Raw genomic sequence first — 27,592 nt, forward strand, 5'->3', positions numbered from 1 at the left:
CACATAAATAAGAAGCATGTTTCAACTGTGTTGTATTTTCATTGTATAGTTATTTTAACATATTAATTGATGACATCACCTATTTTCTTCCATTTTTGCTCTTTATATTAAATTATGTGGTGTCCCATTTTGACAGTATAGATGTTCCATTTCGAAGGTAGCATCTGTAAAACACTGTTCTCAGGTCATATTAGGTTTTAAACAGAGTCATCACTTCTGTTTGATTATTCTGTATTTTTTCTTCTGCATATTGCACCAATGGAGTTGATGTTTATAACATTCTGTCAGGTTGGGAGCTGAGGCAATTCTGTAAATTGCTCCAGCACTCATTTCCTCACTGTGCCTTAAAAGTCTATTATTTTTATCACTCGTGTCCACAGGGTTTTCCTCTGCAACCTCTGGTACCACATCTCTGAGTACATCTGCACGCTGTACACGTCTCATTGGTCCGGACGCGCCGGTAGTGGTGGGCGACGATTCTGATTGGACGTTTCTCTTGTCACTCTCGAACAACTACAGCGCTGATTGGCCGACGACCCCGGACACACGCACCGGATTGGCTGAAGCGTTTTCGCATGGCTTCATGGTGACAGTCTGAGTGATGCTGATGCTGTGACAATGGGAGTCATCCAGATATGCATCATCTGGACCGAGTGAGCTTGAAGCGCAGCGGCGGCGCACAGACTTGACTGACCGAGAGGACGGAGAGGCAGCTGGACACACGGAGGAGCCTCCTGCTGCTCCTCTGGAAGGGTAAGTTTTGCCCCCACAAGGCCAACTGTCATGCCCGGGGCGCCCAGTTAGCTGTTTTTAACGTGGGGGGCTGGGGAGTAGCTCCAGCAAGGATGTCAATTCCGCTGCTCAGTGGAGCAAGGTTAGCAGTCCTTGCCAGATTTCCTGCGTACAGTTAAGATGCATCCGCTGTCTGGAAAGTCGCACAGCGCTGAACACACTCGGTGCTGCTAATGCAGGGGTTGTAGGAAGGCAGCTGTGAGTCAACTCACCCTCTTGGTCGACTGCATTGCGGAGACAGCATGCCTTGCAGAGTAGTATGTGTCTAATGTTATGCATGCATCTTGAATGCACTGGTCACCATGTTAATGTGCTGGAGTCTTCATGTTTCCTCACAGCCTCAGATTTCACTCTGACACAGAAACCCATTATTTTATGGATTCAGTTTGAAGCATTTGTTTTAAGATTAAAATGTGATCTAATATATATGTTGGATTTTTAAAAATAGCAAGATATTTCATCATCATTGTTGCACTGATTTGTAGTGAGTTACTTTGCATGCTGGGATTTGAAGTTTGAAGTGAAAGAGTGCGTTTAGTGAGCTGTCTATTGTGCTTAACTGCAATACACATGCAGCGTGTTGCAGCCATAGATATACGCAGATCAGCCACAAGATAAAGTACAGCTGCCTAGTGTTGTGTGGGTCAGCGAAAACAGCTGTTACCCATCAGGACATGGACAAGGGGACTTTGGGGGTGTCCTGTGGTGACATTGGCAGTGGGTCCTTTGGGTGCTGTGGGTTTATGAATGGTCCTTCTGTTGTTAGTGCTCGTTTTGGTGCATCCTGCATATGCTTGATCAGATCAGAATCTTAGGAGTTGAAATGCCTCAGGCTCTTGGTTGCGTTCCTCAGTCCATTCCTCAGCAGTTTTTCACTCACTGGGGTGCTTTTGGATGGTACATGCCAGAATCCCATGTAACATGATGATCCATGTTTATTCCCTTCACCTGTCAGTGGTTTGGCTCAAGTCTAGAGATGGGAGCGTTCAGTCGACAGAAGTTTTTCCAGGAGCTCGCTCACGGCTGCCTGCTGCCCACAGCTCAGCAGGGCCTGGAGCAGGTATGGCAGCTGCTGGTTATCTGCCTGCTGTGCCGTCTTCTCTGGATGCTGGGTGAGAGTCCAGTTACTTTGCGCCCAGTCAGTGTTATTTATTATTTATGTTTCTTGCATCATCATAATGTCTTTTTTTAAATCTTGCTGTGTCAGGTCTCCCCTCTTTTGTGAAACACCTGGGCACGGTGGCTGGAGGTTTCTACACTCTCTACCTGTTCTTTGAGCTCCATATGATCTGGGTGGTTCTTCTCAGCCTTCTCTGCTACCTCTTCCTATTCCTGTGCCGCCACTCTACCATCCGAGGCACCTTCCTCTCCATCACTGTGCTCATCTACCTGCTCCTGGGGTAAGAGATTCCTCCTCTGATGCCTCACAGTTCACACATCCACACTGCACATCAAGCATGTGTTTGAAGTAAACTCTTTTTCAAAGCCGCGTTGCAGAGACTTTTCAAAATTGCTCCGAGCACTGCATCAAAACTGTGATTGCTCTTATCCATTTTTGTCAGAGAGCTGCATATGATGGATACCACCAACTGGCACAAGATGAGAGGTAGACCGGGGATGTTTTGTTGCAGCATTTTACACACTTCTGATGAAATTATATTTACCATTAGTAGCGATTTGTGTTCTAGTGAGAGGTGTTTTTTAGTGACTCAGTGCTGCTGCTGCTGTCATCCAGGTTCACAGATGGTGGTCGCCATGAAAGCCATCTCTCTGGCCTTCGATTTGGACCGAGGTGTTGTGACCAGCGTGCCCTCACCCATTGAGTTCATGGGCTATATTTACTTTGTGGGCACAGTCATCTTTGGTCCCTGGATCAGCTTCAACAGCTACAAAGAGGCTTTAGAAGGCCGTAAGCTGGTAAGTGTGATTCAGTGTCTTTTAAGTATGAAAGAAGGTGAGGGCGCGGATTATTTAAAAGATTTATCCTGAGACTATCTCTACCTGTTCAAATGTGGGGGTTTTTTCTCCTCCACAGAGCTTTTCGTGGCTTTTGAAAGTGTCTGTTAGCTGGGTAAAGAGCCAGATCTGCCTTGTAATTTCCAACTGTGTGGCTCCCTACCTCTTCCCATATTTCATACCCGTCTATGGAGACAAGCTGCTTCGAAGGTGAGTGGAAATACAGTGATACCTGTAAACACATAAAAATCCTTGTTTATTCCCTGGCTTAATTCCTCTGTAAGATAATGCCTCTGTCGCCTGCTTTGCTTCCAGCAAAAAGAGAAGGAAGATCAGGTAATTAACTGTCCGTTGCAGTGGCACATTGTAGGCATGCTTTCCACATCATTTCAACTGTTTGTGTGCTCGCATGCCAACTTTTTGTTCACCGTTTGCATAAAAGCTTTACCTGCACACATGTACCCACATCATACCCCCCCTCTGTGCAGCTACATGTGTACCAGGACACCCCTCTCACCCCCTCATTTACCACAACTGTTTCACCATCTTGAAACACTTGGTGAGACGTAGATCATCTCAAGGCAACTCTATAAAGCATTTGTGTCAATATAATGTATCACTAACATTGCTCTCTTTATCCCATTGCTTCTCAGAGGAACACCGGCAAAGTATGTCTTTGAGTGTAATAAACAATCATTTTTAATTATAATCCATTATTCTAATATAGCTAGAATGTATCCGAAATTAGATTTTAATATTTATCTGTTTCCTCCTGTTTTGCATTAGGTGGTTGTTGGCCTATGAGAACACGATGTCTTTCCACTTCAGCAATTATTTTGTTGGCTATTTGAGCGAGACTACCACCACACTAGCCGGGGCAGGCTTCACCGAGGAGAAAGAAAACCTCAAATGGTCAGAACTGGATGCGCAGTATCAACATAAAGCGTGTTTCTCTTTATTCACATTCATAACAGACCTTTAACCTTTAATTTTCTAGGGATATGACCGTATCCAAGCCACTTAATATAGAATTTCCCCGGTCGATGGTGGAGGTGGTAACATCATGGAATCTGCCAATGTCTCGCTTTCTGCACACCTGTGAGTTATGATGCCAACATCAAACGCTTCACGGCAGCAGCTGTTTTTTTTGTTTATCGCTGTCATTATGAATAAAGTGATGAAGGCTCATTTAAACAGTCATTCTCATGCAAGCTGGCTTTCTCGTCTGACAGATGTTTTTAAGAGTGCGCTCAAATTTGGGACATTCTCCGCCATTATGGTGACATATACAGCCAGCGCCCTTCTGCATGTAAGTATGGTGTGGAAATCTTACATAACTTAACAACTGTTAGTGTCAACAAGTGTGTGTTTTTAATTCGAATTCTTGTGTCTGGTAGGGTTTAAGTTTTCATCTGGGTGCAGTGCTTATATCTCTGGGGTTCATCACGTACATTGAGCACGGTAAGAGTCTGCTTAATGCATTTCTCTTTTCCACATTAGAACCTTTCCATTTAGAGAAGGTGCTTAGCTTTGCAGTAATGGTTAATTGCACCCTCTATGACACCCTGTTTCTGTTCGCTGCAGCGCTTGCAATTTTCCTCTTATTGTTGGAAAGGAACTCCTCCTCTGGTCTTATTTTAACCCCTTGTGAACTGACCCAACATATGTGTGTGCCTGCATGTGTGTTCAGAGGGCACCCTAGGTCTTAGAGGCCTAATGCATTTGTCTTGTTTTGCGTTTCAGTGTTGCGGAAGAGGCTCGCAGCCATTTTCAATGCCTGTGTACTGTCAAAGAAATGTCTGCCAAACTGCACTCACCGGAACAAAAAGGTAACATGCGCCTTTCTCATGCTTCTTTTGTTTCATTTACACAAAGACCATGTTGTCATTCAAAAATTATTAGCAGTGAGCTTTTTAGATTTGCATGAATGTTAAAGAAATAGTTCAGCATTGAGCTTAAATGCTCATTCATCTCCTTGAAAGATGAGAAGATTAATAAGACTCTCATGGCTGTATGATAAATATCAAGCTGCAGCCAGGAGACAGTTAGCATAAATTAGCATGAAGACAGAAAGCAGCGTGGCTCTGCTCCAGCACCTTTAGAGCACTTTTAATCAACATATTATATCTCATTTTTTAATTAATGCAAATAATTGAATAACACAAAAAAAATAGTGTAGAGAAGCATCAGCTTTACTTTTTTAGGTTTAGTTGTCTGCAGCACTCCTTTTAAGATGGTTGTGATGTGTTTCTGGAGTGTTTCTGGTTTCTGGTAGACGGATTGGACAGACTATCTGTGTTTCCTTGCTACCAGTCTTTGTGCAAAGCATAAGTCTCTTGGCAAGAAAGCAAATAAGCATTTTTCCAACTCCTCATTAGACTTAGTTTGTCACAATTTCTTTGTTGCATTTTGTCTCATTTTTTTGTCATTTCGGTTCATTTGCAGTTAGTTTAATGTTTATTTGCTGTCTTTATTTCGTGTATCTTAGTTTTCTTTTCGACACATTTACGACCAGTGTTCGTGCTGCGCAAAAACAAATCCCAATTCAGGATAAAGCTGTAGCTTATTTACATGCTTTTCACTGATTCTGTGTTTCCTCCAACTATTTTATTTGTGCACATGGCCAATACACTAGCATTACTGGCACCTCCTATCAGAGCAGGAGGCTCAGAGTGGACCTATTCTGGCCTCGTTACCATTCAGATAGTTACCGCCCACATAAACAGAAATATGAGAGTTAAATCCCTGATCAGATTTAATTTTTATTTAGCTCTTAATAGATAGATAATAACAGGCTAAGTTGTTGTCGTATTGGGAAACATTAGTACATATGTGCTTATGCGCTCAATGTATTACTTAAGAAGTGTGGACATTAGGCTTTAATGCCACCACATCTGCTGCAGTTAAAATGCAGCAGCCCCAGAGGTCTGCCTCGTGCTGTCAAATGATACAGTTTGGGAGTTTGCTGGCATGATGCCTGGCAAAAATCTGGTTACACACATCAGAGCAGCGGGGAGGGGAAATGATGATTTATGCCAAGAAAAAGCAGCTTGCGTGAATCACACTGCACACGCGTCACAATTTAGGGCCTGATGCACTGAAAGCTCCTGAAATCGTCTGCGTATTCCTCCATAATATACAATACTATGGAGGATGAAGGCATCATTTATTAAGATGTTTAAACTTCCTTCATCAAGACTGAGCAAGAAACTGATTGAGGAATTGGTTTTCTTGACCATAAGAAAAAAAAACATATGGATTACAACGAAAGGTGCCTGAAATATCGAATGAAAAAGTTCATTGCTCTTACATAATGCCTTCTCTCTGTGCAGGAGCTATGGGTGTATATGATTAACATAGCATTCAGTGCTTTGGCAATACTCCACTTGACATACCTGGGCTCTGTGTTCAACTCCAGCGTGGATTACATGGAGGAGGAGGAGGTAAGAAAAGACTACCTTGATCTCCAGACGAAAATTCATGTTTTGCAGCAATAAAGTGAAGCCAAAGAAGTAGGATGCATGAAGAACATTTTAAAATAATAAAAAAACACTGTACTAAATCAGGCAAATACTATTCAAATGCTTTAGATATATTTTATATTGAGCCTGACACTCCAAAAGTTTAGCGGTTTTAAGTTTAACTTAAAGTGGACTTTTGACCTACTAGAGGCCACAGCATGTTAAGCAATGCATGGGCGACTATATTTGTACAACCTCTCATAAAATGTACAGTACACTATGTGACATATGAACATGTGAACTGCAGAGTAGGAATGTAACTCTAGCTGCGATATATATAGCAGCTGATGATGTACATGAGTTACAGTTTTGTCTGATGAGTGGTTTTTGGTCTAAACATGTTCAGAAAGTGTGAACAAATCAATGATGAAGCACATTTTCCGTGAAGACGTTCCTCCAAATGGCATAGATAATAACATATTTTGTCCCGCTGAGCTCACATAGTCCGTCCTGCCCCCTACAGGACGATATCACCCATCATACCATTCAGAAGTGGTCGGAGCTGAGCTGGACGAGCCACTGGGTCACGTTTGGATGCTGGATTTTGTACCGCCTCATTCTCTAATAATAAGAGACGGAGGGCGAGTGAAAGGAAGCAATAATGAGAGATGTAAAGCCGGTTCTCCACCTCTGCACTGTGACTTTCTCCTGCATCAGACCGAAGAGAACAGAATCAACCCGTGTACAACATTGAACCGACACGCAGCGTTCAGGTTGCGCCGCATGTTGGCCGGGTAATCTGTTCTTCTAACCTGCTGAGGACTAGTTTTGATATCCATGAAATGATAGCCCGCTCCTCCCCTTTCTTTTCTCCGTATCGCATCCTTATTATCTGAGCCGCAGTTGTCGAGCCCTCATGTAGTGACAGCAGTTACCGATGTCTCACTGTGAGTCACAATCATTACCTATCAGCATGGTGGCGACCGGCTGCTCCTTTACTCGGACACACGATAGAGCCCATTATCTAGGTTTCAGCATCGACCGCGGCAGATGTCCTCCAGATGTGATGTCCCCTCACCTCAAGTGTTCTACAATCGTAACTTTTAGATTTGAGTGATAACACTGGCGATGTTCTGTAGTCTTCTAGTAGTCTTCAAATCCCGTGAAATGACCAAAAACCAATAATGCAGTCTCTTATTGCTTTCTGATTTCCCCAGGCTTCCACCTTTTTCTGTAAATTCAGAAATCACGTCCTTTTAACATTAATAACTACTGCATTTGTGGCAACCTAATTTCAATTTCAGATCCTTCGTAGCAGACTATGCTTGTTTGGAGCGTCACATTATTTTTAGTTCTCATCTTTGCGTAAGATTTGTTACCAATAAGAAATTCATAGAACATCCCCAGACTTATCTATTACCAGAGCTTGTCTCTTGAGCATGTGTAAGAAAACAAAGAGTTTACTTTTGGATGAAAAGAGCACAGGTTATGGTTATGAGGCAGCAATTTTATTGTCACCAGTTATGATTTACCCTTTAGTGAATTTTAGATGGAGAAAATGAATCAGTAGGTCTACGAATTAATTTTTTTGTGGTGGAGTTTCCTAATGGTGTTTGTATTTTGTTTTGTGTTGCACTGATAATTTAAATTGAATGATTTGCCTTCGCTTAGAAATGGTCTTATTAGTATTTGAAATTCTCTTCGGTATCTTCAGAATTGAAAATAAAAGTTTAGAATCAGGGTATTACACATTTATGTATTACTGTAGAGGAAAAATGTTCAAACTTCTCTTTCATTTTCATATTACAGATTCAGAGTGAAATTATACGGTACACTATATTATATATCTATCCTTAAGTACAGATTTTTACTACACAGCTGCTTTTAATGATGCATTTATGTAATTACTGATTACCTGATGGAAGAACATGAGTGTCTGTATCAGATTATGATCACTTTCTGTCTGTATCTTTCTTAAATCTAGAACGGGAAGGCATTTGATTCTTGACTGAGACGTCGTGCTAGTTTAGAGCCTGAATGTTCGTTCATGCCCGAGAACAAGTGCTCAGTCTGTGCAGACCTAATACCAGTCAACCCAACAAGCATTTTAAATACTGTTCTGATATTTACTTTAGGTGAACGTTTTGTCCCTGTAAATGTGAAGGCACTGATACACCTGTGATATTTTTATAAAATTTTACATGAAACCTGGAATGCTGGTTTTGTTTATTTCCATGTCAACATTGCAAAGATGCTTGGATGTCGGGTAAAAATAGAAGTCAGTCTCACATGAACTGCTGTAAGAAATAGTTGTTTATTTGAGTCATTATTTACAAAAAGAATGATTATACTGTTGGACAGTTAGTCATGCTGGGAATGTGAGTTAGGGAAGGATTCTAAAAGGGTGTATTGGGTTTGTTTGTTTTTTTTTGCTCAAAGCAATTATCCGGTCTAACCTGGAGTCTCTTTCTGAGCATCCAATGAGGGGACAGTGTGGGAAAGGGGACAGCAAAAGGCTGAGAGGTGGGGGGGAAGGAACAACAGATGGTGATGGATGGAGATCGGGTTCACTTTCTGTCTCTGTGTGAGGTGAGCAGATTCTGAATTGCGAGGCCACACAACGTCACTGCAGTCTGTAGGCTCTGGGGGAAAAGTGCGGAGGGGAGGGGAGGGACGCTCAGCCCTGTCTGCCCCGAGGACCCCCATGTTTACGACGACAGGACCCCAGCAGCGTCTCCAAAGCCATCTTCACGAATGCCTGGAAGTTATTGCTTCTCTCCCTTCGGCTGTCCTGCGAGGGGATAAAAGACAGACAGATACCTTCACTGGGGACACAGCAATCCCAGCACTTCATATCCACACTGTGAGCCAGAAACAGGAGGCGTTCATTCTGAACATTTTTGTTTTTTTACATTAATATTATTGTCACAGATTTGGTTAAAATAACATTACAGTTCATATAAATGCTTACCTCCTTGCTTCTTGTTATCATCTCCTTTCTGATCACCTTTCTTCGGCTGCTCTTTAGGACTCTGAGGTTGCTGTGGAATAAATGCAAATGTAAATAAAAAAAATGAAACAGAAAAAATACAGTTTGAGAGAAGAAGATTAGGATATTGGACTAGTGTGATAGTGATTTTCCTACCTTGGTAGCTGACTTCTTGTCCGACTTATTACCTGAAAGTAGTGCAAATATTCAGATGGATGTCATACACATAGTTGTCCTTAATCAGTCATCTGTTCTTTACACCGAACATACAACTCCGAATAAATTAAATATTTTGTGGGAATTATTTTTTGTTGCTTGCCACTCACCTTTCGTTCCTGGCATTTTGGCTGTGCTCCAGAGGCAATGCTGGTTTCTGAGAATGCAGTGCCTAATGTGGTGTTCAACTCGGTCATTTATGGCCCGTGCTTGTGAATGGCTCTGTCACTGGGGCCCCTTCGAGAAAGAGCACCGTGAACAAGCAAAGAGCCCCGTCAGCTGAGCAGCATGCCCCACAGCCCTGCAGGTCTTTGCTGAGCCAGGCGAAACCTCAGAGCTGACCTTGTAATACTGCCATTGTGAACCCACTGGAACTGTGCGTTCACCTATTGTGCATGGTAAGAAAGCCTTCTCATCATGCTACAGGCGAGGGGTGTATTTTATCTGTCATTTTGGATTTTAACTTAACCATGATCTGGATAAAGGATCAGATCTCGATATAGCATAATATTGTGTCTTGAGAAAAACAAAAAGAAGATGCTATGACATATGATCACACTAAATTGGTCTTCAGCTTTGTAGGAGTGGACCGTTTCGGCAGGGATCATAAAGTGATGCTCAAATTTGCCATCCTTTGCATTCTTCATTGTGTGGACTAGGAGAGAAATATTGCTGATATTATTCAATTGATTATTTTTTTCTCCGCAGGGACCCTTGTGATCCCTAAAGACACCCGAGTGTGCATTTATCATGGCTGTTATCAGTTTGTGCTTGTGTGTATGGAGACAAATGTAAGCATAACAAAGGTACAATGCAGCAATAAATGCTGAATAGGGGCATTTCTACCCCATAAAACCATAATGCTGATCAGTTTCATTGTCTGCTGCACACTGTAATCTAATCAAAATGTGGTCATTGTGGATGTAGCATGACATGTAAACGCAGTGAATCATCATCCGGATTCATGCGGCTCCACATCAGTAAGTGGGCTGGTTACTGGGTCATGTGACCGGACAGGAAAGAAAGCAGCAGCGATGGAGAAAAGCTAAGGAAGGTGAGCCGTTTCCAAGTGTATTTCTCGGTGTTTCTTCGCTGTATTACCACAAGGATTGTCTTATAAGCTGTGTAAAACTACTAACTGATAGACTGTATAGCTTTGGAGGAGAGTGAACGGAAAACAGATTCTTTAAAGGCAGAATCGCAGATGATGTTGTGGCTAACTTGCTAATTGCTAGCTAGTGTTAGCTTTGCGGGTGTCATGAAGGCTCGTCTGTTTTTGGTGTTGCTGGATGTGCGCAGGCTAAAAAAATGCTCGAAACGTTCATTCTTGAGCCACAGTCTACTATTTCGGTGCATTCTGAGCATTATTTTGTGATGTCAAACTCACATTGCGAAGCATATCCAAAAATCTGTGGTGCCATTAGATTTTGCATCATCACCTGATTCAACGCCATGGATGGGAGGATGGGGGTGAGATGTCAGTTTTATCAGTTTAGCAGCTGTGTAGTTAAGATATATTCTCAGACACTGCATAAATGTAACGTGTTTTGGGTAAAATTGCTAGAAAAACTGAGCTGACTGTGGTGTGTTTTAACAGGAATCTGCCCTGGCAGTGGCTTCCTCTTTACCCAGAGTGCTTGTGGAATGGCAGCAGTTTGGCAGCAGGTTTTGGCAGTGGACGCAAGGTGAGACTCAGTCAGGCAGAAGAATCCAATAGTCTGCACTGATGAAGAAGCCATTCAGACGTGTAATTGTGTATGGATCATTTGTGAGTTATTGTGTGTGCTGTCACTTCTTTCCCTTCCCCAGGTACAATGCTTACCGCACGCCTACGTTCCCACAGTTCCGAACTCAGTACATCCGCCGACGCAGCCAGCTGCTCAGAGAGAACGCCAAGTGTGGCTTTGAGCCAGGGCTGCGCAGGCAGTACCTGAGGCTGCGCAGTCAGCTGCTGGCCCTGCGCTACGGGCCCCTGTCTGAGCAGAGCAGCTTCAGGGCCAGCAGTGTGCGCAGCTCCCGCACCACACTGGACCGCATGGAGGTCAGACCCAAAGAAACAGAAAGGACAGGGAAAGTAGGAGAGGGAGAATAGGAGGGGGGTCTGTACTAATTGGGAAAAGGAGATATAAAAATATCTTAGCGCTGGAAAGAAAATGTAGTATACAACATATGAGAGCCATCTGGAAGGCTAAACTTCCTTACTTGTAATCAGTTAGCAGCATAGCCAAGCAACACTTTGGTTGCCCGTTCATGTTAAGCTGAGCAGCTTGGTTGAAATGGCTGGCATTGCCCACGTATATGGGCAGTATCATTAATCTAAAAATGCATGGTAATTTCAACAAGTTTTCAATATTTACTGATGGTTATTTCATGATAATTTGTGGCCACAAGCTCTGCCTTCACTTGGACTCACTGCTATGAGGTTCTTTCTCCCCCTGCGGCTCCTCTGCCTCTCCCTCTCCTCTCTGGCAGGACTTTGAGGAGGACCCCCGTGCCCAAGGGGCTCGTGGTCATCGCCGCTCTGTCAGCAGAGGCTCCTACCAGCTACAGGCCCAGATGAACAGAGCCGTCTACGATGAGAGGTACTCAGACGAGTGCCAAAAAAGATCCAGCATCTTGTCTCATTGCCTTGAGCATTGAAATTGTTTATAATTTATTTCTCCTTAGAGCTGTTGCATTTTTAAGATTTACTGGCTGTAATTCTTGTTTGGTTCCACTGAGTAATGATCAGATCGCTTAATATTGAGCTGTCAGCTCTATGCAAAGCTTGTGAGGTGTGTTGTATTGATTTTATGCTTAACTGGTGGTTTTTACTTCTGACCACAGGCCTCCGGGCAGTTTGGTTCCCACCTCAGTGGCAGAGGCCAGTCGTGCCATGGCAGGAGATACAACGCTGAGTGAAAACTATGCTTTTGCTGGCATGCACCACATATTTGACCAGCATGTGGACTCTGCTGGTAAGCGGATAGTTTTGTATTCATGATAATCCATTTGTATACATTAAACATCACCATTAATTTCTCTCATTTTCTTGTTCTTTAAGTTCCGCGACTGCAGTTTGCAAATGATGACAAGCACCTCCTTGCTTGCTGCTCTCTGGACGGCACCCTGTCCATCATGACGCTGTCCCCGCCCCCTCCGAGTGTGAAGGTGACCCTGAAAGGTCACGGAGGTCCTGTCACAGACTTTGCATGGTCTTTGAGCAACGACATCATCGTGTCAACGTCACTGGATGGGACGCTGCGTATTTGGAACACGGAGGACGGTCGGTGCATCCGAGAGGTCAGAGACCCAGAATCCAGCGAGTTGCTCTGCTGCACCTTCCAGCCAATGAACAACAACCTTACTGTGGTGAGTCTCTTTGCAGGCGTACTATTATTTTTGCATGCTTGCTAATTCTCTAGTACCACAAGTATCAAGGGGCCTATATTCATTTACAGGTAACATAAAAAATGAAAAGGAAAAATGGTCATTGTTTGTAATTGTTTAGTATTTTTTAGGTTTTTAACAAAGGATTTTTCGTGTTCGTCTCTGTGAATTTCTTCAGCTATGTCATTTATGAGTGAAGATGCATCACTGTTCTTACAGCATTATACTTTTTATTTTTGATCAGATTTAAGAAAGCATTTTAAGCATTGTCTCTAACTACTGTCTACTTTTAGGTTACTAACAACAAAGTCCTGATTCAGGGGCAGGCAATTAATTTTTAATGCATAGCTGTATACATGACTGTAGGGCAGCCACATGAGTCTGTTCACAGGAGACTCAAATTTTCAACCTAATCAAAGGATATGACAGAATTTTGACATTTGAGAGGTCAATATTTCAATCCCAAATTACATGTTGCAGTTTGCATCTTTGCATAGTCTATAACAGATATTGAAGTTCTTTAATATTAACAAAGCTTATTTTATTTCACATATTTTTCTTCTTTTGTCAGTCAAATGTGCTGACAAAACTTTGCATGCAAAACCTCCAAATAGTAGTCTTTTACTACCCAATTCTGAATATCTACAGAACTGTAAATTATCGAACTGAATGTCAGCTTTAGTAGCTGAAGCCAAAATGGTAAATGTCTAACTTTAACATACCGTATTTTCACGACCAAAAGGCGCACTGTACCAAAAGGCGCAGTCTCAGTTATGTGTGCCATTACTGTATTTAACACACACATAAGGCGCACCTGATTATATGGCGAGGGTTTTATATACAATCCACGCCCACACTTCCCCCTTTAACGTTCTCATGGTGTCCTCTACTACGTCGGCCTTACAACAACAACACACACACAAGCATACAAGTGTGCGTATTTAAAAATAGAGCGGGAGCAAAACTGAGTTTGGTTGTGCTTTATTTAAGTATTGATTACAGAGTACTAACATTTTTTTAATCATCAATAGTCGTGGGCATGGTAAAACACACGGATTAAACAAACACAGAAGTGTGCGTATTTAAAAATAGAGCGGGAGCAAAACTGAGTTTGGTATTTACATTTTTTTTTACCGGTAATCGTCATCAATCAAACCCATGGAAGTCCTCATCCTCTGTTTCTGAATTGAACAGCTGCGCTAAACCTCCATCAAACATGCCAGGTTCACTTTCTTCACTGTCAGAGTCACTTTCCGTGCCGTGCGGCGCCTCGGAAATGATGCCGGCTTTTGCGAAAGCTCGAACAACAGTGCCAGCAGACACGTTAGCCCAAGCATCTACAATCCATTGGCAAATTGTGGCGTAACTCGCCCGGCGCTGCCTTCCACTCTTAGTGAAACTGTGGTCCCCATCGGTCATCCATCGCTCCCACGCCGCTCGCAGCCTTACTTTGAACGGCCGGTTCACACCGATGTCCAGCAGTTGGAGTTCCTTTGTCAGGCCTCCCGGAATGACAGCAAGCTCAGAGTTCATTTGCTTCACTTGTTTTTTCACATCGGCTGTGAGATGGGCACGCATAGAGTCACAGATCAACAGCGATGGTGATGCGTGGAAAAAACCACCTGGTCTACGTCCGCCTTACAACAACACACACAGGACGCACTGCACCATAGGGCGCGCCGCACAATTTGAAGAAAATCTAAGACTTTTATGTGCGCCTTATAGTCGTGAAAATACGGTAAGTAAAAGTTGTGCACAGCAGTGTCCATTTGCACCTCATTAAATCAAACACGAGCGCGATGGATTTGGTTTACACTTGTCAAATTGCAGCAGGAACAACACCACAACCAGTTCATTTTCCAGTCAGTATCTCTGCTGCTCTGTGGCAATAATGAAGGTCCTCACTCGTAGTTCTGTGTTCCAGGTGGGAAACAGCAAGCACCACCTGCAGGTGGTTAACATCTCCACTGGGAAGAAAGTGAAGGGGGGCTCCAGTAAGCTGACAGGCCGCGTGCTGTCTCTGTCCTTTGATGCTCCTGGGAGGATCCTTTGGGCTGGCGATGACAGAGGCAGCATCTTCTCTTTCCTCTTTGACATGGCCACAGGTACGCTCTTGTTTTCATTTGGAAGAGCGCAGCTTGTCCGCTGGCCATGTTATTACTTATGATCATTTATTTTCCTGAACAAAACGGCTGATGTGTCTCTGTCGGTCTCTGCTGGTTCTCCCCCCCCGCCCCCACCCCTCGCTAACCACAGGGAAGCTAACCAAAGCCAAGCGCCTGGTGGTGAGCGAAGGCAGCTCCATCTGCAGCATTTCTGCTCGGTCTTGGATTAGCAGAGAGGCCAGAGACCCCTCCCTGCTGGTCAACGCCTGTGTCAATAAGCTGCTGCTGTACAGGTCAGTCTGTAGCAGCAAGTCACTGTTTATTAATAGCCAGTTTTGACTCCACTGTGGAGATGGACTTTAAATCTACAGCAAGTTGACCTGTGATACCTGTGTGTGATGATGTATTAATATTGTTGCCTTGAATGATGCCACCTTCACATTGGCAGGGTGGTGGATAATGAAGGTACACTACAGCTGAAGAGAAGCTTCCCCATCCAGCACGGGTCGCAGCTCGTTCATAGCATCTTCTGCCCCCTCATGTCCTTTAGACAGGGGGCTTGTGTGGGTAAGAAATATTTGAGTGTTCCTGCTGTGGTCTCAGTGTTCCTGCTGTGATATTTGAATAGAAAATTAGACCACAGTTTATTGCATGCTGCAGGCTATCCAGTGTGAAAGAACACAGGTAAAAATAGCATGCTGCTGCTTTTGTGTAGCAATTATTCGGCTATTAAATAACCTACTTTACCAATACAGTAAGCTGCTAACATGACAGCTGCAATAAGAAAATGTAAAATAACAATGCTGTACCTCAGAGCTTGTCCTTACTTGACTTTTATCACCTGTCATTGTTTCCTAGCAATCAACTGCTCTGTTTTTTTAAGGTCCGTCGGTGTATAAATGATCAGCTTTGCATCTACAGTTTAAGGAATAACACCCTAACTAGACTGTGGTTGAAGTTTAAATGCTAAGTTTATTCATCATGGTGTGAAATGCAGTCTCACTGCTGTTATCTTTTTTTTGAAGTAACAAGAAAGGGACTCAGACAGCACAATAATTCACCAAGGCCAGTGCCCTGTTACAATTTTTAGAAAAGTAATCTGGATCTGCACCAAAATTTAAGTGGTTATGTTTCGCCTCTCCACCAACTTTCATAAAATTTACCCTGGTATTTTTCTCATAATCCTGTTTACAGACGAATGGCACCAATGACATTGCCCCGCCTTGGTGAGGAATAAGTCCCTAAATCTCAATGCAGAGTTGCAGAGACAACATACAAAGCAGTTGTGTGTTCAAATGAACAGGGCATGTTAATATAAAATGACGATAACATCGTAGCAGCATCTCCTCCCACTCTTTTTTTTCGATCTGAAAAATGTTTTGGTCCGTGACTCATAAGCCGTGATACAATCCGAACTGTGAAGTTTGTGATCTTTTGCTCACCTGTGGCTTAAAAACTGGCCTCCTACACTTTACCATTTCTATCTGTCTGACATGTACGTCAACAGTCATGAGAAAAAAAAACATTTAAATGTGTGGTTGTTGGATTCAAAACAGTGGACCGATCTTACTGTGAGTCCACTGATGGACAAAATAGAGCTTTGATTGCAAGAAATGGCCTGCGGCAGTGATTTCAGATGATGTCAGAAGTTTAGGTTTAAATTTTTATTGTTGTGACGCTGCTACAACGTAAAATCTACAAAACAGAAATGAGAATACATGAAATGACCCATCGTGCCCAGTGTGCATTTTAAGGTGCCTACATTATTATTACTGAGGAGAACAGGGAGGAACTTGTCAAAACTGGCCTCATATCTGCATTTCTAGAATTTTGCTATGTGCCAGAAAAACAGGATGTAATATACACATTAATAACTGTTCATTGAGGCTATGTAGAGACAGTATGAACTACGGAGATACTCATTTTCAGTCCAAAAGGAATCATTTTGTTGAGGCATTTATGAAATCTTCCTCGCAATTTCCCCTCACATTGAACTTGTTGTGCTTCTTTCTCTGCCACAGTGACCGGCAGTGAGGATACCTGTGTGTACTTCTTCGATGTGGAACGCAACACCAAGGCGATAGTGAACAAGTTACAGGGTCACGGCGGGCCCGTTTTGGACGTCAGCTTCAACTGTGACGAGAGCTTGCTGGCGTCCGCCGATTCCACCGGCATGGTCATCATCTGGAGGCGGGAGCAAAAGTGACTGGTCCACCAATAAAAAGCTTCCATCCATTGCATATAAACAGCCTGCTGCTCCTAAACCATCCAATAACGAGTCTGTAGATTTTCACTGGAATGTAACAGACTGCATCAAACTGTTCAATGTAATGATACTCGAGTGCAATCAGATAGATGCTGTGTAGGTGGTAGGGATGTCTTAGAAATTTATGGGGTGGGAGGTGGGCTGTGTGTGTGTGTGTGTCGGTACTCCTACAGCTGCAGCTGAGAGATTGTTTTTCAGTAAAGAAAGAAGGAAAAAGCACTACTACCATGCATGTGTCATGGCTTACCTCCAACTTGTGTGGATACGACTGAATTCATGTGAAGAGTGCGACATAATCTTCCAGAAAAAAAGCAACACTTTGCATCACACTGACAGTCCCTCTGGCATAGATCTAGTTCACTATTTATGTAACTGTTATTCAAGCAGTGTAATCAAGTGTAGTAAAACAGCCTTATTTGCTTTCCGTTGCCTGTTTGCATTTGAGACCATGTGCATGAAAATGAAATCGAATCAGTCAGTAGGCATATCAAATCAATCATCACAAAAGATAAAAATGTGTTTTTAAGTATGTGTTTGTACTTATCTCTTTGTGTGTGAGTGTGTGTATGTGTGTGTACTCCATTCGAGCTGGTTGCAGATTCATATAATTTATTTAACACACATGCACAATAAATTCCTGTAATTGTCAGCTGTCTTTGTTTCTCTCCTTCACAAAATTTGTTTGACACAGTTTAAAAATGGAAATACTAATGTCAGGAGAGCTGGAAGTAGTGGGGTGGTCAAACCTACAGTGTAGGAGCGTATTAGTCATTGTGTGGGTCTTCAAATCTACACAGGATTCCCCCTACATCAGTGATTCAGTGGTGTGTAAATAAAATGTGTTTGGAGCTGGGCTGTATATATATAAATTACAGTGTTAGAAATTGTTGCCTATTTTCTTGGTTATGGTCTTAAAGGATTAAACATTCAATAATATTCAGCATTTTATGGCTTAAAGCTGAGGCAAAGAAAATCGTCTGTGTGACCATCAGCCATTACAATATCAGCTTACTAGTCAGTCCGACATTATTGGTTTTAATTAAAGCGGTTTGAAATTTTGTGACTGTATGGTCCTCAACGGATGGTGTTGGTTTATATACCTTTCAGTGCTGCCATGAGGTAGTCATTTGGGGTTTTCAATTACATATCCTGACAGATAAATTACTGGGGAATTTGCTACAGGAATGTAAGATTCCTATTGTATAAATTAAACAACTTCGATGATCACCTTCCCTCACTCTATTTATTTGACTCCCACTAACCTCATTTCCACTTGTTTTCTTATAATTTCCAACTGTTAGCATTCTAATACATTAGAATGCTAAATGCTATACGAGCTTCTGAATATTATCACTTTGTCCATGTTAGCATGCTGACATTTAATCCGAAGGACTGCTGAGTAGATTTATTGGATAATTTCTGGTATGTATCTCCAGTCGATATGTCCTCACATGATCCGTCAGCATCATAATATCTGATTCTGTCAGCCAAAAAGGCCAATTCATAAACTATCATTTAGATCAGAGCAACCTTTTCACGGCTGGTATTGACTTGTAAGTCCAGTGGTCTTTGTGTGGACATGATCAAGAACATTTGAAACAGAAATGATTTTTTTTCTATTTGAATGATTCTTAGATGCTCACGAGGTAAAATTATCAAGTACTTCGCAGTAAAAATGCCATCATTTTTAAGAAACCCATTATTTTGTTTGACAAAGCTGGTGACCCTTTGGAGTTTTCTTGGGACCACTGAATGGGAAACCACACTAACATACCCAAGCCCCTACTCCTCCTGTGGAAGTTTTCTATCTCTTGGATCCAGATGAACTGCAGTACGAACACGATATGCTACATTAGTGTTGCATTGCCAACACGTTTCCTGTATGAATGTGTGAATTCTGACAGGACAATGCAACAAGGCCTATGCAGCACAGTGCGTCTTCAGAACGTACAGTGGGCGAGGGTGAGTTTTCACAAATGAGTAAGACGGCCTTTGTTGTGGTGTATCTTGCAGGGAAGTGGGAAGAAACACTAAAAATAATCATCCAGATGAATCTTTAAGCATCAGTTCTGGGGAGACGGAGAAGCACAACCTGTTACACCTGGACTATTTGGAGGATGCTCATGCAGTTGATGCTCCTCACTATGGAAACATCTCTTCTGTGGGCCAAAGTCCGAGCGCACAAATATAGACAATGGAAATTATCTCCCATTCAAATTCAAAATGAAAGCTGATTGTTTATCGAGAGATTACACAATCACACAATGGCTGGATTTCAATCAGGCTCTAATTAAGACAGAAAAATATTATTTTCGCCCACACTTTGCATTTTACTTCATAATGTCAGAGACATATTTAAACAGCATGGCTGGTTGCATAAGGTTGGCTGTACATGTGAAATCTGAATCATTTGCTCTCATATTAAAGAGAGAGAGATTCAGCACATTAAGAAGTTTTTATGTTCTGTGTCACGCAGAGGAGTTAAAACATTAAACATGCTTTTCGGATTGTAAGATATTATCATTAGTATGGAATTAGTCTGAATTAATGACGTGTTATTCTTGTCCTTTGACAGACTATTCCTCAGTTCACACGACGTTCTCTGTATTAAATGTTTTGTTTCAAGGTTTGCCATAGTGGTCACACATCAAAAGTCCTGCTGTTGATGATCAATATGAAATACACGTTTTATATGTTTATAAGGAATGGAGTCCTCTCACTCTTTTGTCCTCCTTGTATGTTTTATGACACATTTACTAATATACTTTACCTGTATATTTCTGTGTTCTTTTAACTTATACTTCTATTCCACTGCAGTTCAGCAGCAAATATTGTTCTTTCTACTACAGTACATTTAGTTGAAAACTAGTTATTGTGCAGATTTAGTTTTGAACATATGTTATTCTGGATTATGCCATTTTATGCTGTTTAAAGTATGCTCGGATGATAATACTTTGGGACTTAAGTAAAATCCAAACGGATGTCTTTTCCTTGTAACAGAGTATTTGATATTAGTACTTCTAGCATTTCAATTATCTTACTATATATCTACATAACTTTAAGGAAGACGATGTAACATTTGAAAGAAGAAATGACACTATTTTCTTCTTGCAAATTAAAAGTTAATGAGAGTTAAAATACAGATTCCTGAAGTCAAACTGTAGTTATGGTAACTTGTGTTAGCTCATACAGTATTCGAATTCTTATGATGGACACTGCTGTATACCAGACATTGCTTAGTCAGTCTGTTGACTTTGTGACTCTCCTCTAATTGTAAGTGTGACACTATGTTTATCATCATCCTGTATTTTAGTTTGTAGCCACACTGGCTGCTGCAGAACTAAAGCTACTAAATCTCATTGTAGGTTTTAGTACAGCATTTTTTCATTATATTAGACCCAAAGTTTAAGAAACATACTTGTTGGATCCAGACACATTTTTTGTTCCCACATACTTGTCCAATTTCTGTCTTGTATAACAATTCTAGTTCATCGAAATCTCCTCAGTATTTTTGTGCGTATTTAGACACCTGTCTCCACCGATTTGAAATGTTGCCACGAGAGAAAGAAATCACAAATCCTTTAGAGTCTACAGTGATTGCTGGTCAGTGCTCAGTGGAGAGGAAAGAGTCAAGTTGACTTTTTCATTTCAGGCACTGAAGTGTACAAAGATAGACGGATGTGGTGAAAATTCAGATTTTTTTTTTGTATATGTTCAGGAACGGCAATGCATACAGGATGTAATTTGTGCTGTCAAGTGGAATTTGCTCTCCACAGAGATCCAAACAGTGTCACTATCCAGGCAGGTCATAAGTCAGAGTGCATCAAAAGTAGAGTCTTTATTGATGAGTGGGCAAAAGAACCACCTCAGTTAAACTGTACAGTTACAGAATATCATCTCGCGAAGGAGTGCCAGACGTAAAAATTATGGACCTCTGTTCACTTTTCATTTTCCATATCAACATCTGTACAAGTTGTAATCCCCAGTCTTGAATCTATGAAATGCAGTGGAATGCATGCTAGTACGGTATGCTGTGCAAGTGTCCACATTTAGAAAATTGACTGCACAAAGATACCTATGCCTAACATACTGTAGGTCAGACATTTGCATTACATGAATCTTAATTTGGAGAGCTCGCTCAGTGTAGTCTAAGCCGGTTTCCATACACCACACACTGGGGTTGTATCCAGCCATGAGGATGTTAACATACTGTGATCCAGACACTCAAATGGTAACATTTCTGCTGAGGGGAAATATACGTAAGAGGGCCTGGTAACATTCATGTTTCCTTCGCATTAAGTGCCACTTCATTTTCACATTTTTTTTCCTGTTGAGAGCATAACAGTACTTCAAAACATTCCCAAGATCATCATTTGCAAATAAATGTACATTTGCTAATGATTTTTTAACATGACGTAATATACATCATTATTCAAGTCATTAAATCCTACGGTCTGTTCGCAAAATACAAGTGTTGTTTTCTAATTATTCTATCTCCCTTTTCATTATCCGTCTGTATTTCACATTTCCTTGTACATTAGCATTAAAAAAAATCTGACTACAATTTCAGTTGCAGTAATCCATTTAAAGGACAAATTCCCATATTTTGATTGCTCAATTTTGCATGATTTTGAGACCACAAGATGAGGCTGCTTTCATATTGACTCAGTGTTACTGAAACCTATTTTATTATCATTATTTCTGTAGTTCTCTCGCTGCCTCCCTCCCCTCTTCTCTCTCTCACGCACACATACACAAAAATGCTATATAAAAACACACAAGCAGGAATATACATTCCTGTACAGTCTATACAATATGAAATCAAGTCATATTTCAAAATAGTGTCATCTGCTTAACATGTATTGTTTACAAATAAAGGAAAACAGGCAATTTTTTTTATGATACAAAGAAACCTGACACGCCCTAAATCAAGTCCAAAAAATCAAGCATGTTAGGGGCTTCTGGGTTCACAACAGCTATTTAAATGTATCCAAGGTTATTGGGTCCACTTGATATTCTGCAGTCTCCTTTGAATTACATGAAAAGGCGTCCAGGGTGGTCTATCAATCCATTCAGACCCTTTGAGTTCCTTGATGTGTTTCAGAGTTAGTAACGCTCTGATCAACACTTTCTATTCACAGTCCACGGCACATTTCTTCAAGGATTTCAACCCCTCTCTGTGTCTGTTTTGTGCCTCATGTGACACAGATACTAATTCTCAGCTGAAAGCTCTGGGGCGTGTCCCTCTGAAATAAGGCAACGTTATTTTAAAATGGCATCTGTCACACTTAGATGGAGTGGTGATTGTTGTGATCTTTTCCTATTTATCAATCATACAGTACATCATCAGAAATACAAACCATTAAAGTGTTTTCTGGGCTTTTCTGTCGCCCTGTTCAAACCTTTGCAACTGACACATTTATTCAAATATCAACATTCTTCATACGACAGCACTGTGCCTGCATTTGTTAGCAAAAATTAGATTTTGTTGTGAAACACAACAAAACAGACACTGACACTTAACCAAGGTGCATTACAATACTTCTTTTCTCCCTTTAAAACCCTAAACATTCCCCTCATTCAGCTCACTTCTTCTCACATAATGCAGTAGGCCTCATCCTGGGGCAGGTGTTGTTTAGTCCTCCAGTATGTGGGCAGGTGAGCTCTCAGCACTTTCCTCAGGTCCTCGTTGAGCAGGAGACAGAAGATGGGGTTGACTCCGGCCTGGGCGAAGCTCATCCACACCGTGATGGAAAGGTACCTGTGTGGGATGGTGCAGGACTTGACGAAGACCCTCCAGAAGCATGCCACGATGTACGGCGCCCAGAGGACCAGGAAGAGCAGGGTGATGGTGTAGAACATCCTGCCCAGCCTCCTCTCTGACCGAACCTCTTCCATCCCCAGCAGCCGCCGGTGCTGATTGTGTAAATTTTGCCTGATGCCCAGCAGAGTGGGTGGCATGGGACCACGACCGAACCCTGCGATCCAGTTAGCTGCAGCTTGACCTGTGGCCCCAGGACCGTGGAAGGTCCAGTTCTGGCTGATAGCTGGCACCAGCTGGACGGGTTTCATCTTGCGGTGCCTGTACTCAAACAGCAGCAGCTTGGCGTAGAAACCATGAGTGGCTAAAACCACCACAGCCAGCATGAGCATGAAACCCAGCGTGTCGTTGGTCTTCAGGTAGCGGTGTTCAAAAATGCACTGATCCTCATCACGGATGAACTTATAAGTCCCCACATCAAAGACAGGTGGGAACGCCATGGCGACTGCTAGAGTCCACACCATGCAAATGATGGCGGCGCAGGTCCAGATGGTCATGCGTTTGGCGTAGAATCGGTGGTGGGCGATGGCAAGGTAGCGGGTGACGGCCACGCAAAAGAGCATGAAGGCAGCATGAAAACAAAACAGCACAGCCATAAAAGCCACAACTTTACAACTCAACGGACTGTAAGTCCAGGCCGAGCTATTGTGGACGGAAACCAGCACAAAGGGGAAGCAGGCAGCAGAGCGAACTGCATCGGCCAGGCACAGGTCCAGGAGAAAGAAATAGGGAGCTTTGTGAAGTGTCCTGTCTCGCAGGACCAGCAGAGAGACCAAGAGGTTGCCTACCAGGCTGACACAGATGATCAACCCCAAGAAGACCAGCTTAAAGTAGGCAGACACATCTGTGGCAGAGATTCCTCCACTGTTGCTGCTGCTATCACTGCTGCTGCTGCTGCTGCCGCCTCTTGCCAGTCCACTCTGTGAAGCCAGCACAGCCAGCAAACTGCCAGGGCCATCGATGGCAAAGCTCTGGTTAGCCATTCTATCACCTTCCGCAAGAGCCTGCCCGGTTTGGGCCCTTTAAAAACAGTACTGATCCTCCTACAGCCGTCGTCTCCCACGGCTCTCTCGTCTTTACAAGGAGAGGCCGTAAGGGTCTTTTCTACAGGACATAATCATCTTTCCTCTTTGTCCACAACCTCCCCACCTGTGAACAGAGACACACATTTTGAAGGATGATAATCAAAATGTCTGACCTGCCTGTTAGATCTGATATTGATCCACGAAATGGAGACAACAGCTGAGATGTTACCATCATGGACGTAGAGGTAATGTGTTTGGGCAACACGGTGGAAATCTCTGCCTTCCTGTTTTTCTAAGGCTGGGATCAGATCAGCAGCTCTACAGCATGCCAGCTCCTTGGCTCTCTCAGTAATTACCTTGCCCGTTGCTAAGATACAACAGCTCACATACTTTGTGCAAGTGTGGGTGTTTGAGTGAATGCATGGGGGTGTACAGGGGGATGGAGCAGACACAGTACAACCAACACTGGGCATGTCCAACAAACAGAGATGTTGTAAATGAGCAAAGGACATTTTATGCCTTCTCTCTGCTGCTCTGTGCATATATGTGTGTGTGTGTGCAGCCAGAGAGCAAAGGGTGTAATCTGGAGCTACCATTCATAGCACACAGCAAATATGAGAATATAATGGCAGAGCAGGCAGCCATTTGGTTTTTACTGTAGGCCTGATGTGTGAAATGTGGTATTTCACTCAACAGGAGGAGAAAATACTGCTGTGATCACGACAGTCAGGCCTCCGTGTTGAAAAAAAAAGGAGGCTCGAATCAGCCTCGATGTGAAAATTCGAGCACATAAACCAAATTCAAGACTCATTTATGGGCAGGAGATGACAACAACACACAGTCGTGCCCGTCTGGGTGGGCCTTGTCTATGTAGGCCATGAAACACAATATGATTTGCTGTGACTGTAAGCTTGTGGTGTGTTATTTTTTTTTCTCTCTCTACCAAACATAACAGCCCTCTGCCACCTTGACAAATATCATTTCACCTGATTAAATGGCTGCCATGTCAGCTAGGCCTGAAACACAGGGTGGAGTGGGGGGAAAAACAGATGAACAGGTGTCAAAATCACCTCTGCTGTGTTTTTGTGTATATATGTGTGTGTGTGTGCGTGTGTGTGAGAGAGATGGAGATAGAGAGAGATGATGATAACCTACCTTTCATCCCCTCATTTTTTTGGGATCTGATCTTCCCTCTCACGGTAAAAACAAAAAAAGGATCCCAGTCGCTTTGTTTCACTGTTTGTCAGATCGAGAGAAAAACACATAATAAAGCCTCATGCTCTTGCCGTGCTCTCAAACAACACCTGTTATGCATAAATCCATCGCGAGGAAAATCGAATTGAGCAACATAATAAACATAAGACGGCAGAGGCTATCTAATAATCAACAGCTGATCAAACAATCCAGGACGAGAACTCTGCCACATTTAAGAGATATGTATGAGAAAATATCCACCGCCACCCTTTTTCTCCTCTCTCTCTCGCTCTCTCTCTTACAGTTTCACAGAGATGTTCGTTTGGTCTGAATATCATCCGAGAAAACAGATTTTATGTTGCATCACGTCGAAGATGGGCTTCCAGCAGGCGAGAAACACACGCGATAAAAAACATATCTTGTTCTATTCATATATCCAAATGATGTCAGATTTTCAATGCTTATAATAACCCACCCACAAACGTTAGAGAGGAAAAAAAAATCGCGCATCCCCTAAATGAATCGTCTTGGCATGTATATTGGCTAGGGGCAGCAGGACAATTAGTCCACACAGACAACAGCCTCGATACGTCTCTTTTTTCCATCTTTCAGTCACAAAAAAAAGCGATGTATTTACCCTGAACTGTTAATATGCAGTCTTTGTTTTGCTGTCCAGCGAAGGTGGACTACATCTTAAATGGTCCACAATAAAAGCCTCCATGACAGAACAGATGCATTTTTTGCTGTTTTTGATATATATATATTTGGTCAAATCCAGCGATGCCACACAGGACTTCACATCGTAGACGCTGTCGAAATCACGATTTACAAAGAAGGGAAAAAAGAGGAGGAAAAAAAACAGCACGGCTGGATTAGGCGAATTATTCCTGAATAATCCCAATTATGGCTGCTTGCAAGGAGGCAGCTCGCACATTCGTCGGAAACCGTCGGTTTTATTCGGAGAGAGAGAGAGCGAGGGAGGAGGGAGGGAGGAAGGAGGAGGGAGGCGGACCTGTGCAGTATTTGTGGGCCACAACCTGAAACTACATGTTTTATTCTAACCATCACGTATGACGCGCTTTTTTTTTCTCCGGTGTGGACACAGATAGCAGCTCAGGCCGTCAACACACCGTCCTCCATCGGTCTCACCCCTGATTGGACTCACCGTACCCGGGATGACACACACAGGCCGGACAGGGCCGCAGCAAAGCATTCTGGGTCCTGTGGAAGTCAGGCCATAGTTAATGCACTTTACAGCATATGGTAGTCAAGTGACCATCATTTGTAATATGTGCCTCCCTTTGTGGTACTTTTTTTTATTTAAGTTATATATGAAACCAAACCATGGAACAATGTTGATTCATTTTGAAATTATACATAATTTGAAAATCAATGTATTATTTGCACAACATTTATACCTAACTAAACAAATTCATGGGCTCATTTAAAGACACCACAGTACACTTTTTCCACTATAAAAATAAATGATAAATGTGAAATGTTGAAAATGGGCATCTTCCCACATCTCTATTTTGATCAATTCAACCCATAGACTGTATAATTCTAATAATTATACAGTCTATGGTTCAGCCCTGTTCCTCATGCATAAGAGTGACTTTATATTCACATTTTGATGCTGTCCTGACTAACTGCCAAAATGGCTACATATAGACATTATTTTTGCATAAAATTTATTTTAAAAAATGCTAAATCAAAAGAGATGTTTACCCTATATTAGCCTGGAATTCAAGCTAGGAAGCTATTGTAGCATAATATTAGTAGCTTAACATCAAGTCAGCTAGCTAGCCAGTAAACAGACAAAAGTACATTTTTACTGCTGGTTGGCTTTTGTGTTATTGTATTAGATGAAAATGTACATAATATATCAGAAATGTAACACTAGCAGTCCTACAGTGCTTTATATACATCATTCATCTCAGTTATGTATGCATAAAATTAACTTTAATTCAGATTTCAATCATGCTCAGACGTTAACTCAACTAAATGTTAGAAAACACATATAGTATCTTTAATTTTAAACAGTTTGTTTATTGACAATTAATTTACAGTTGAGAGGACTATGACAAATCTTTATTATTTTTGATAATTAGCTAGTGCTACAGCAAGCCAATACAGTATTTTTAGTTTAACCTACAGAGAGCTGGTTAAGATTTTTAGCGAGGTTTTACTGTTGAAAGTCCTTCAACACTGTTACTTCAGCCTTAGATTAACTTTATTTTCAAATGTTGATGTTGTTCTGACTTTACCTGAAACACAAATATATAAATTGAATAATTATTTTAATAATAATTAATATATGATTAATATTATTGTGTTTTCAACTCAATTGTAAAGTATTGCCTGTTAATTTACAACTGAGGGGCAAAGGACAAAAGAT

General features: G+C 42.0%; 3 protein-coding genes and 1 long non-coding RNA gene across 6 annotated transcripts; 2 read left to right on the forward strand and 2 right to left on the reverse strand.

Moving 5' to 3' along the window:
• The first annotated feature begins 561 nt into the window (after positions 1 to 561).
• Positions 562 to 8,423, forward strand: LOC110946038 (protein-serine O-palmitoleoyltransferase porcupine). Of its 2 annotated transcripts, XM_022187616.2 has the most exons (15): positions 562 to 753; positions 1,748 to 1,904; positions 2,000 to 2,192; positions 2,355 to 2,398; positions 2,528 to 2,709; positions 2,828 to 2,958; positions 3,064 to 3,084; positions 3,402 to 3,416; positions 3,535 to 3,660; positions 3,746 to 3,846; positions 3,981 to 4,057; positions 4,146 to 4,209; positions 4,492 to 4,577; positions 6,081 to 6,191; positions 6,733 to 8,423. In XM_022187616.2, the coding sequence occupies exons 2-15, from the start codon at positions 1,769 to 1,771 to the stop codon at positions 6,832 to 6,834; spliced, it is 1,389 nt and encodes a 462-aa protein (XP_022043308.1). In that variant the 5' UTR covers positions 562 to 753; positions 1,748 to 1,768; the 3' UTR covers positions 6,835 to 8,423. The 2 variants fall into 2 exon arrangements, with proteins under 2 accessions (XP_022043308.1, XP_022043315.1); XM_022187623.2 differs by lacking the exon at positions 3,402 to 3,416.
• Positions 8,424 to 8,828: 405 nt separating this feature from the next.
• LOC127534310 (uncharacterized) lies at positions 8,829 to 10,213 on the reverse strand. Its single transcript, XR_007942364.1, has 4 exons — positions 9,525 to 10,213; positions 9,355 to 9,386; positions 9,181 to 9,250; positions 8,829 to 9,000 (listed from the first exon to the last, which is right to left on the reverse strand). It is a non-coding gene; the product is annotated as an uncharacterized LOC127534310 (long non-coding RNA).
• Positions 10,214 to 10,334: 121 nt separating this feature from the next.
• Positions 10,335 to 17,803, forward strand: wdr13 (WD repeat domain 13). Its single transcript, XM_022187602.2, has 10 exons — positions 10,335 to 10,468; positions 11,012 to 11,099; positions 11,224 to 11,455; positions 11,887 to 11,996; positions 12,241 to 12,371; positions 12,458 to 12,765; positions 14,708 to 14,888; positions 15,040 to 15,181; positions 15,337 to 15,455; positions 16,910 to 17,803. The coding sequence occupies exons 2-10, from the start codon at positions 11,059 to 11,061 to the stop codon at positions 17,092 to 17,094; spliced, it is 1,449 nt and encodes a 482-aa protein (XP_022043294.1). The 5' UTR covers positions 10,335 to 10,468; positions 11,012 to 11,058; the 3' UTR covers positions 17,095 to 17,803.
• Positions 17,804 to 20,973: 3,170 nt separating this feature from the next.
• Positions 20,974 to 26,155, reverse strand: LOC110946006 (probable G-protein coupled receptor 173). 2 transcript variants are annotated; one of them, XM_022187593.2, is made up of 3 exons: positions 25,832 to 26,155; positions 25,156 to 25,236; positions 20,974 to 24,124 (listed from the first exon to the last, which is right to left on the reverse strand). In XM_022187593.2, the coding sequence occupies exon 3, from the start codon at positions 23,956 to 23,958 to the stop codon at positions 22,750 to 22,752; it is 1,209 nt and encodes a 402-aa protein (XP_022043285.1). In that variant the 5' UTR covers positions 23,959 to 24,124; positions 25,156 to 25,236; positions 25,832 to 26,155; the 3' UTR covers positions 20,974 to 22,749. The 2 variants fall into 2 exon arrangements, with proteins under 2 accessions (XP_022043285.1, XP_022043280.1); XM_022187588.2 differs by having other exon boundaries at positions 25,156 to 26,155.
• Between the last annotated feature and the right edge of the window lie 1,437 nt (positions 26,156 to 27,592).

This window comes from Acanthochromis polyacanthus, chromosome 6 (assembly GCF_021347895.1).
Source record: "Acanthochromis polyacanthus isolate Apoly-LR-REF ecotype Palm Island chromosome 6, KAUST_Apoly_ChrSc, whole genome shotgun sequence".
NCBI classification, from domain to species: domain Eukaryota; kingdom Metazoa; phylum Chordata; class Actinopteri; family Pomacentridae; genus Acanthochromis; species Acanthochromis polyacanthus.